The sequence below is a fragment of the Trachemys scripta genome, chromosome 6, assembly GCF_013100865.1.
Source record: "Trachemys scripta elegans isolate TJP31775 chromosome 6, CAS_Tse_1.0, whole genome shotgun sequence".
NCBI classification, from domain to species: domain Eukaryota; kingdom Metazoa; phylum Chordata; order Testudines; family Emydidae; genus Trachemys; species Trachemys scripta.
Genome location: NC_048303.1, coordinates 107,507,733 through 107,519,286, shown reverse-complemented (window position 1 = coordinate 107,519,286; position 11,554 = coordinate 107,507,733). Strand labels below are relative to the sequence as shown.

The window sequence follows — 11,554 nt, the reverse complement described above, 5'->3', positions numbered from 1 at the left end:
CCTCACAGACTCCTAATAAAATCTCTTTACCACTCTTCATCTTCCCCTTTCAATGGTTTCTCCTTGTATCTAATCCATCCTATGTCACATTAAACCCATAAAGCAATGTTCTACACAACAGTCCAATTCATTGTCTGTGACCACCCTTCAGACATCTGATCCTCCCGTCCAGCAACCCTGATACCAACAAACTGATCCTCTATTCCCTCATGAGCAAACTGATCCTGTGATCTCCACAAAGGTTTTCCTCAGAATACTGACCCTGTCTCCCACAAACCCAGCTTTTTCACCCTTCTGTTTACCTTCAGGATTCTTTTCCCTCTAATCTAGAGGAGAGAGACACTTATTGCTGGCAGGAGGCAAGCAGTAGCTTCAGGAGGACACAGGGCTGTGGCCTGCAGAAAAAGAGAATGATGTGGAGGGGTCGTACTAGGACTATGTTGCCTCACACTCCTGGACTGGACTACCTCTAAGGGCTAGAATGAGAGAATGTTGGCTGTATCTCTTTTTGGTCATAACTATTAAAACAACTGTTCCTACAGTATTTGCACCCTTTACTTCGGGCCTCCCTAGTAAAGAAAACCTCTCTGTTACCTGACATGTGGTAGTGTTAATGGGGACCCACAGAAAGCTAGAGCCTGAAGTGCCTAATGCTTGGACCATGTACACTTGAATCCAAGCTTGTTCTCAGGTCAACATGCTGACCCCTAGGGAATGGTGTATGACACACTGTAGTGGGGTCAGTTACTGTATTATATAATCATAAGCCTCTTCCCCTGTGTGTTGCCATAATCATTTTAGAGATGAAGGCAAAAGGGCAAGGAGCTGATTTTCAGAAGTATAGGCTCTAGCAGCTCCCAATTATTTCAACTGCAGTTGCAGGTGTTCAGCATTTTTGTAAATCGGGTCCTAAGTTACTTGGTCAAGGCCACAGGGGGAGTCCAGTTAGAACTGGAATTAGAATGCAGGAATGTTTGCTTTCATTCCAACGTAACAGTGCCATAAAAACATATTTAACAACTGAATCCTATCATAGCCTATCAATTTCTGAACCCAATCCCCAAATTTTATCACACCGAATACATGTAAAGCTGCTTTGAATCCCTACAGAACCTGTGCTTCCAGATTGAACAATGTCACAAAAACCTGTATCCAGTGTCTGCATCCTGTTGAATCCAGGTGCCAGACACATTTTTATTGTGTATTGGGCCAGGATACATTAGGGTCCACATTTCTGTAGTGAAGTAGGAGCAACTAGCTCTTTATTTAGCTTTCCAGGGAAGCAGGAGAGGCTTGCTCTTTATTTAAATTGTTCTCTTTGCACCTTTGGGCCCAAAATGTGGCAAGCTGGTTCTACGTGCCAGAATCATCTTTCTTCTATGCTGTTATGAGTCAGGATCTAGATATTCCCTGTATAATAAGGAGCAGTTAGACTTGTTTTGTGTTTAGTCAGTGGGATTTGTGGATTCAGGGCACAAAGGTTAACTCCAGGTTTTTGTGGCACTGGGTCCAGACTTAGTGGTGGACTCAGAACAGTTTTACTCTGTTCTTTATCTCTGTGATAACTTTGGAGGGTTGGGTGGACCAGACTCTGGAAGAATCCAGGCATCAGGTCTGTGTGTTTGAGGTATGGTTCAATCGTGCCTTGGAGGGGTTGTTTGGTGGGCCCCTCAAGGGCTACAATTGTTTTCTATGCTGCTAGCACAGCTTTGGCCCCTGTAGACCCAGCTCTTACGTTCTTCCTTTAACAATGAAGCTGAGATGAACCCTAACACTTCTAGGTCCCCCGGACTGAGACAAGTCGCAGGCTCCCGTCGTGACAAGGCGAAAGACCCGTCACCGCGCGACCCCTCAGCTTGTCAGACCCAGGGCGGGAAAAGGGGGCTGGTGGGCAACGCGCTGGGGGCGGGGCGTAAGGCGGGGCCCTGCGGGCGGCGAAGGCGGAGGGGGCGCGTCAGCCCTGCCTCCTGGATGTTGTTGTTGTGGTCTCTTTAAGCCGGCGGGGGAGGGGAGAGGGGAAGCGGGAGACTCTCGCGATATCAGCCTTGGCGCCGTGACCTCCATGTGAGAGCGGTAGCGGCTGGTAAACACTCCCCGGGGCTCGGACATGGCTCCCGGCGGCGCCCGTTAGCCCTGGCTGCGGCGGTTCGCTCCGGACGCTTTTGCCTATTGTGCGGCTCGCGGCCTCGCTTACACGTCGCTGCGGGCGCCCTCGGGCCGACGGGGGCGGGGGTCTGGTCTCCTCGCCCCTGTGAGCGAGGCCGACGGCCCGGGAGGCTCGGGCTGCACCGCGACTTCACAATCCTGCCCCGCTGAGCCAAAACAAAGAAGCGGCAGAGGCGCCCCCGCCCCACGCGCAGCCGGAGAGCGGGCGGGAGCCGCGGCCGGCAGCCGCGCACCATGTGGATCCAGGTCCGCACCATAGACGGCACCGAGACCCAGACCATCGACGACCTGAGCCGCCTCACCAAGATAGAGTGTCTGCGGGAGAAAATCCAGGAGAGCTTCCGAGTGAGCCCCGAGCGGCAGCGCCTCTTCTACCGGGGCAAGCAGGTGAGGCGGGAACGCCCCCATACCTGCCGCCACCCCCCGCGCTCTTTGTGTGCCCGGGGGCGGCGCTCCGGGCTGCCCGGCCATGCGAGCCGCCGGCTCCGGCTTTTGTTTACTCGCTCTCGCTGGGCCTAGGGCAGCGTGAGGGGCAGGAGAAGCCGAGCAGCCCGGCTCCCCCTTCCTACGGCTCTGCGTCCCCGGGAGGAGAAGGTGTCGGACCGACTCCTTTGTGTTTGCTTTCCCAGCCGGACAGCCTCGCGCCTCCCCCCTGCCGTGCCCGGGGATGGGAGGAGACGCGGCGGCTCCTCGAGGCTTCCCCCTTGGTGTCCCCGTTGGCTTCAGCAGGGGAGGCGCCTCCCCCGGCTGTGTAGAAAAGCGGCTTCCAGGGCGGAGCGCCGCTTTCAGGCCCCGCACGTGTGTATGTGGCGCGGGGAGGGGGGCCGGGGGCGTGCGCCTGAGCGAGGTGGGGGTCTCGCCTCCCCGGCCTCGCGCCAAGGATTAACGGTTTTGTGGAACGGTTGGGCCTGGCTATGAACCCTCCCCTCTCTTGGGGGTGGGGGGCCGCGCTGCACAATCGGGGGGGGGGAGGGCGCACGTGACTAGACCACGTGGGTACGGGGGGCTCCAAGAAGTCGCCTCTTACCCGCCTTGGCTTTAGTTTCACATGCACGAACTGAATAAGCCTGAGCATAGCTTGCCCCATCTGGACTTTTGCACCTTGTCTGCACTAGCCCTTCTCTTCCCCCACCTCCTAAACTTCCCGCAGTTGCCGCTTCTCCAGTGGAAGAGCTACCACAGACAAGGTACCAGTGCTTACTGGTGTCATACCAGTTGCATCAGCTGTCCCTGGGTTGAACAGTTTGTCAATACCATGCTTAAAAATCTTTTTGTGAGCTATGCTGTGGCTAGAGCAGGGGTTGGCAACCTTTCCGAAGTGGTGTGCCGAGTCTTCATTTATTTACTCTAATTTAAGGTTTTGGGTGCCAGTAATACATTTTAACATTTTTAGAAGGTCTCTTTCTATAAGTCTATGATATATATAACTAAACTATTGTTGTATGTAAAGTAAATAAGGTTTTTAAAATGTTTAAGAAACTTCATTTACAATTAAATTAAAATTCAGAGCCTCCCCAGGCTGGTGGCCAGGACTCGGCAGTGTGAGTGCCACTGAAAATCAACTTGTGAGCCGCCTTTGGCATGCGTGCTATAGGTTGCCTACCCCGGGCTAGAGCAATGCTAGGTATTGCTGTGTCCAAAGAGGACCTGCCCGTGTCCGTGGCTATAGCTGTAGATGCTATCATCATCATATAGACATAGGATAGTGGTAAATGAGGTATTCAGAATGCTGCAAGAATATTAGAGGAAGGGTATAAAAGACAAAAGGAAAGGGAGGTTGGATGTGATGGCACCAGAGATGTACACTTCAGTGTGGTTGAATCTCCTTTTTTTTTTTTTAATAGAGTAGTCTGGCCTACCACTGGATTCAGTGTGGCTCTAACCACTATGGCCAGGTTATCTGTCTCTAAAATTAAACTTTAAATTTAACAGATTAGATATGTATTGGTGTGAATAGTAGAAGTAGTCATAACGAATTGGATATAATATTTGTCATCAACAGGTGACCTTTAACATGTGTTTCTGTATCTAGTGCTCCATGGAGTGAGGAAATGTCTGTGAAAGATGCTATATAAAGATTGCGATTCCTATGGCAGGAATGTTAATCTGGAAGTTAAAATTTTACTTGAGGATTAAAGTTATAATAATAATTGTGAAGCCAGAAGCTGAAGCAGAGCTTGGAGCAGTTAGAAGTGGGCAGAGTTGGCGTCAGTTTGACCTTTCTTTCAGTCATGTTGATGTCAATACATCTACCCACTTCCTGAAGGGGAGATTGGGGTCTGGCTTGTTGATTGCAGGGACACAGGGCTGGTTAGAGCAGAAAGTCACAGCTTTTGTTTCCACCTTGATTCCCCCCCCCCCCCCCCAGCCCTTACCTCTCTTTATTTCTGCCCTGTGCTACTATGGCTGCCTCCCCCTCCCCCCCCAACAAAAACAAAACAAAAGCAAGACAGCTCTGTAGGCATTCATTGCTATAGATCCATAAAGGATCCTTGGTAAAAGTGCCTGACCCCATCTGTATTAGAACTTCCACTATTCCTATAGTTGTGGAAAAGTAAATCTCAGTTTTGCTAGACTGGCTCTTAAAGTGGAGAAGCTTACAGCAGAGTAGCGCCTCCTAAACTTTGTTTACCTTAGCAAAGGTCACACTTGCTCATGATTGTGTTGTCCTCCTACAGAAGTAAAGTCGGGCTTCCTCCGCTGCTTCCCTTCATCACCTGTTCAACTCAACAGATTAAAATTGAAGTCTTCTAATCTGCCTGTGATTAACTCTTTGCAATTCTACTTTTTAAAATAATTTAAGAGACACTGGCATGATACTCAGTAAAGCTGTAGTTGTATCTGAATTTTTTAGTTTGATTGCAAGTTTAACACTTCTCACATTTTTCAATTTGGTAATATACTTTTTCTCTCTCCCCTAAAATTAAACTTTATAGAATTCAGTCTAGATTTGACACTTGCCAATCTAGAATTTATATCAGAGGACTGAACGAGGAGGTCTCTGAATTAAGGATATGTCTGCACTACAGTGGCACAGCTTTGAGTCTGCAGCTGTGCTTCTGTAACAGCATAGTGTAGATGGCTCCTACATCGACAAGAAGGGGTTTTTCCTGTTGTGTAGTTCATCCACCTCTAAGAGAGGTGATAACTGGGTCTACAGAAGAAATCTTCTGTCGACCTAGCTGCTTCTATGCTGGGGATTTGATTGATTTAAATGAAGAGAGCTGGCTGATGGAGTTAGTAGTAGGAAAAGAGGGCACCCAAACTGCGTTAATACTCCCTGAACTAGATGTAATGCTTTCCTAATATTTCTCTTTTGTGTAAGCAATTGCTGTAACTGCCATATTGTTTGTAAATTATGAATGGACTCAGAGGTGGCCTTAAATACGAATAGGAGGGTATCCATCATTTATCTCAAGATGGGAGGAACAAGGAAAGTTTGAGAAACCGTGTTCATACAAAGCAACAGAGTCCTGTGACACCTTTAAGACTAACAGATGTATTGGAGCATAAGCTTTTGTGGGTGAGTGCCCACTTCGTCTCGTCAGATGCATACGTAGGAAAGTAGCCTAACAATAAGGGCTTGTCTAAAGAATGTTTTTTATACCATTTCACTCTGCCTAGAAACCAAGATCGTTAAATCAGTGTAACTCCCTAATGGGGCAGCAATTATACTGATAGTTATTCATATTGGTATAACTTATTTTGGCAAATATGTCAAGAGCTCTTCTGGTGGCCCCTTACAAATGGCAGGTACACTTGCAGACAGCCTAAATAAGTATCTCTCTTTTTACAAAAAAAAAAAAAAAAAAAAGTAGCTGAAATTCAAAACTCATAAATCAGGGAAACCAACTTTCAAACAGTTCTTAACTCTGCCTCTTGCCCATATGCAGAATTTTATATTGCTGTTCTGTAGGATTAACATGCAGTGTGGAGTTAATAGGGGAATTGTGACTGAATCTTATGTGGCTAATGTGACATTCTGGATGACTTACAGCTTGGGTGGTTTTTTTTTTTTTTTTTTTTATAAGACACGGTGGTGGAAGTTACTAACTTTTTTTTAAAATTTGAATGCTCAAACTAACTTGAGGTCAAACAAATAGATTCTGGTTCTGAACTCCTTTCCTGCTGGAAGTTAGTTTGTCAGCTGTGCATGTGGAACTGAAAATTGAAGAGACTTTATCCCTTAAAGTATATGCTGTGAAACATGAGGATGTATGTACTGTGCTCAGTTTAAGAGTTAGTGTCTCTTGTTCACTTGGTTTCAGCAGTAATGGATGAGTGTATCGTGTTCTGAAAAAAACTAGTCCATTACACCTTGAGACACACATTCTCAGGATAAACTTCCCAAAGCTACCAAGCGGAGCAGGAGTACCGGCGTCAATGGCAAGCATTTCTGGGATCGATTTACCACGTCTAGACAAGACGCAATAAATCGATCCCAGAAGATCGATTGCTTACCGCCGGACCCGGAGGAAAGTATAGACGTACCCTAAGGGTAGGTCTACACTTCCTCGGTAGTTCGGCGGCGAGCGATTGAACTTCTGGGTTCGACTTATCGCGTCTTGTCTGGATGCGATAAGTCGAACCCGGAAGTGCTCGCCGTCAACTGCGGTACTCCAGCTAGACGAGAGGAGTACCGCGGAGTCGACGGGGGAGCCTGCCTGCTGCATGTGGACCGAGGTAAGTTCGAACTAAGGGTACTTCGAACTTCAGTTACGTTATTCACGTAGCTGAAGTTGCGTACCTTAGTTCGAATTAGGGGGTTAGTGTAGACCTGGCCTTAGAAAAGAGCCTGGATGGGAGTTAAATTTTTCCTGCTTGTTTAACCTTAAATGTTAAGCCTGTAAAGTCTTGTGTTTCTGGTTTTATGGAGGACTTCTGTGAGGTCTGTTGTTTATGGTGAGCTTTCTCTGCTTAATGGACAAGGTTGGGGTGTAAAATCATGAAAGGCCCCCTTTATCCAAAATGTGAAAGGGGGCGGGGAGGAGAACAAGCTTTGAACAATGAATATATCCTTTCCTTTTGATTACTGAATTTTCACCCTGGGCTCATGGTGTCACTATTTTACTTCTTCCTGTCAGTCTTCCATCAAAGACTGGATCTGAGTTTCTCATGTAAACAGAAAAAAATCTGAAAACCTTTTCAGGCTAGCTTTTTACGTAGAAGCCCAACTTTGGATATTTAAGTAATACTGTTAAGGCTGTATATGTTTTCAACAGCTACTTTCCAATAGAGGGTAATGTAGTCTAATTTCTCTGTATAGTACATGTAAAATGTACCTTTCAAGGTCACATATGTAGGAGGAATGTGGCATGACAGTTTTTTTTCTGCAGAAGCAACTCAAAATCCCTACTTACCATTATAGAATCATAGCATATCAGGGTTGGAAGGGACCTCAGGAGGAAAAGCAGGAAAGTCCTAAGGAAGGAGATTCCACCACTTCCCTAGGTAACCCATTCCAGTGCTTCACCACCCTCCTAGTGCAAAAGTTTTTCCTAATATCCAACCTAAACCTCCCCCACTGCAACTTGAGACCATTACTCCTTGTTCTGTCATCTGGTACCACTGAGAACAGCCTAGATCGATCCTCTTTGGAACCCCCTTTCAGGTAGTTGAAAGAAGCTATCAAATCCCCCCCCCTCCATTCTTCTCTTCTGCAGACTAAACAATCCCAGTTCCCTCAACCTCTCCTGGTAAGTAATGTGCTCCAGCCCCCTAAAAACTTCTGCAGTTTTCCACATCCTTCTTGTAGTGTGGGGCCCAAAACTGGACAGAGTACTCCAGATGAGGCCTCACCAGTGTCGAATAGAGGGAATGATCACGTCCTCGATCTGCTGGCAATGCCCCTACTTATACAGCCCAAAATGCCGTTAGCCTTCTTGGCAACAAGGGCACACTGTCGACTCAGATCCAGCTTCTCGTCCACTGTAACCCCTAGGTCCTTTTCTGCAGATTTATGTTTGAGTCTGCAGAAGTTGGCCATGGCCATTTATTACAGGTCTCTATGTAGCTAGCAAGCAATTCAGAATCTGTATTGCAAGAAATATTATCTGAGTCCCCTCCCTTTCTGTGGTGAAGTACTGCAGTAGTGTTTATTTAAAAAAAAAAAAAAATCACTTGGGTAATCCTGTACTTTAAAAGGCATAAATTGCTTCTTTGCTTTAAACAGTAAGATAGCTTTCTTTGTCAAATACAGCATATTTGATTTGTATATAACTGTTGATATTTCAAAAATCCTTATTTTAGTAAATTGGTTGTGGCCTGTGTGTGCACTGAAGTTTATTGTAAATAATTATAACTAACAGTTCGAGAATATCTTACTAACAATTTGTACTGCAAAAATATTTTACAGGAAATGGCAAAATGCTTGTATACCCGAGTAAAAGTTTTTGTAATGGAAGTAAAGGAGATCTTGGTTTCAATAGACTTACTCAGCACACTTTTTTAGAACTAAATACAGTAAACTATTTTCAAAGAACCAAACTCTGATCATTGTGGGATCCCTAGCTTCAGTTATAATTCTGGAAAAACAAGCAGTAAAAAATGTTGAGGTTTAAGCTTGAAAACTTGCCACAAAACTTAAACTGATCCACAAGTCTGCACAGGAATTAAAACAAATTCCTGCTGCAAAGTTGGGTTTGTACAACTGAAACTTACATGGTATCCTACTTTGAGTTATTACTTCAGATCACAAAATACTAAGGTTATTTCAGTATGAGAGGTTGGTTTTGGGATATGGAATTGTCAGGTTTCCTGGTTAAAATCTTATCTAGGCTGGAAACTAACTTGCATCTCACTGTTGCATGAGCTGTTTGGCTCATGAGAGATTAGTGGATATCTGTCCATATTACAGAAACAATCAGCAAAATTGGCATCCTTCATGGTGATCTTATCAGTGGTCAAATATGGAAGAGAGTTGCAGTCCACAGTACAGTATTAATTCAAAATTATTCTATTTGAATTTTTGGAAGCGATTTTATACATTCGGTGTTGTGTGTCCCCATTAAAGTGCGTGAATTCGGCGGAGTACGTTCACAGTACCGAGGCTAGCATCGAATGTCAGAGTGGTGCACTGTGGGTAGCTTTCCTGCAGTCCCCGCCGCCCATTGGAATTCTGGGTTAAGCTCCCAGTGCATGATGGGGGCAAAAACATTCTCGCGGGTGTTTCTGGGTGTGTCGTCACTCGCTCCTCCCTCCGTGAAAGCTACGGCAGATGCCATGCTGCCAGCAGACGGTGCAGTACGGTGCACCGCCTGTCTCCTGGTACTATGAATCCACCTTGCACGTCCTCTCTTCTTTCTATCTACTCTTTTATCTAACCATTTCCCACCTTTTTTGGCTATCGTGAACTGAGTCGCACAGCTTCCGCCGCAAACTCTGCTCTCCCGCCTCCGTGAAAGCTACAGAAGACAACCATTTCCTGCCTTTTATCAGCCATCTTGAACTGAACAGCTCTCCTACATTTCACGCCCTTTTTCCAGGATTACCCGTGCAGGCGCCATAGCACGGCAAGCATGGAGCCTGCGCAGATCTCAGCTGCAGTTGTGATCATTGTAAATACCTCACGCATTATCCAGCAGTATGTGCAGTACCTGCAAAACCTGCCGAGGAAGTGACAACAGCGCGATGACTATGCTGATGAGGACATGGACACAGACGTTCCTAGAAGCACGGCATGTGGCGATTGGGAGATCATGGTGGTGTTGGGCCAGGTTCATGCTGTGGAACGCCGATTCTGGGTCCGGGAAACAAGCACAGACTGGTGGGACCGTATAGTGTTGCAGGTCTGGGATGATTCCCAGTGGCTGCGAAACTTTCATATGCGTAGGGCCACTTTCATGGAACTTTGACTTGCTGTCCCCTGCCCTGAAGCGCAAAGACACCAAAATGAGAGCAGCCGTCACAGTTGAGAAGCGAGTGGCCATAGCACAGTGGAAGCTTGCAACGCCTGACAGCTACCGGTCAGTCAGGAATCAGTTTGGAATGGGCAAATCTACTGTGGGGGCTGCTGTGCCCCAGCTGCTATCAAGGGTAGTGACTTTGGGAAATGTCAGACCATTGTGGATGGCTTTAATGCGCTGGAGTTCCCTAACTGCAGCGGGGCAATAGGGATATGCATTTAGTCTATCTTGGCCCCGGCACACCAGGGCGGCCAGTACGTAAACCGCAAGGGGTACTTTTCCGTGGTACTCCAAGCACTGGTTGATCACAAGGGACGTTTCACCTACATCAACGTGGGGTGGCAGGGAAAGGTGCATGATGCTCGCATCTTAAGGAACTCTGGTCTGTTTGAACAGCTACAGGAAGGGACTTACTTCCCAAACCAGAAAATTACTGTTGGGGATGTTGAAATGCCTATAGTTATCCTCAGGGACCCAGCCTACCCCTTAATGCCATGGCTCATGAAGCCGTACACAGGCACCCTGGACATTCTGGCGCTCAGTGCTGAGACTGTGAAAGATACCAGGAGCAATAGAGGGCTCAAAAGAGCTGTGGTCCCAGGTAATTGCTGCTTGTTGTTTGCTCCACAATATCTGTGAGAGTAAGGGGGGTTGGAGGTTGAGGCAACTCGCCTGGCTGCCAATTTCGCACAGCCAGACAACGGCGATTAGAAGAGCGCAACAGGGCGAGCTGTGCATCCAAGAAGCTTTGACAGCCAGTTTCATGACTGGCCAGGATATGGTGTGACAGTTGTGTTTTGTTTCTCTTGAAGTTACCCTATATATATATATATATAATTAATATGTCACAATTGTTTAAAAACCGTTCTTTATTTATTGCACAACACATTGAGAGAAATCAGAAGGTAGACTGGGGAAGGGGGGGGGTAGTATTGGGTTAGGGGTGTGGAGAAGGAGGGAAGGACAAGTCCAGAAACCAAATCAAAAGTTCGCATATGCCAGCGTTCTGCTGCTTGAGCGATCCTCTGGGGTTGAGTATGTGGGTCCCCGTAGTCTCTTCCCCTCGTGTTCTTGGAGGTCTGGGTGAGGAGGCTATGGAACTTGGGGAGGAGGGAGGGCGGTTATACGGGGGCTGCAGTGGCAGTCTGGTCTTGCTGCCTTTGATCCACCATACAGCGCAGCATGTCAGTTTGCTCCCCTATGAGCTTGACCATAGCATCCTGGCTGCTCTCATCACACGGCGTTCTGCTGCTTCCTCATTCATTTCAATGCTTTCAAACTGCTGGGCCCCCTTTCCCATAGCAAGCAATGCCTGGTGGGTTTGCCATATAAGAGGAGGGGCCTGCGGGCTCTCTGGGATGATCGCTTCACACAACACCCCTGCCCCCCCCCCCCCTTTGGCTGTGGGCGGGGTGGGCCCCTTTAACCTAACTGCAACCCGCCCACCGCTGGGTTCTCCCTCTCTCGCATCCCGGCCCCCCCCC

The 11,554-nt window shown here is 47.3% G+C and overlaps 1 protein-coding gene across 2 annotated transcripts in view; it reads left to right on the top strand.

Annotated features, from left to right (window-relative positions):
- Positions 1 to 2,385: 2,385 nt before the first annotated feature.
- Positions 2,386 to 11,554, top strand: part of UHRF2 (ubiquitin like with PHD and ring finger domains 2) — a 174,414-nt gene continuing 165,245 nt past the window's right edge. For both annotated transcript variants that reach the window (XM_034773107.1, XM_034773106.1), the window contains exon 1: positions 2,386 to 2,553. In XM_034773107.1, the coding sequence (XP_034628998.1) occupies positions 2,401 to 2,553 (153 nt within the window). In that variant the 5' untranslated portion in view covers positions 2,386 to 2,400. The remainder of the gene's footprint in view (positions 2,554 to 11,554) is intronic.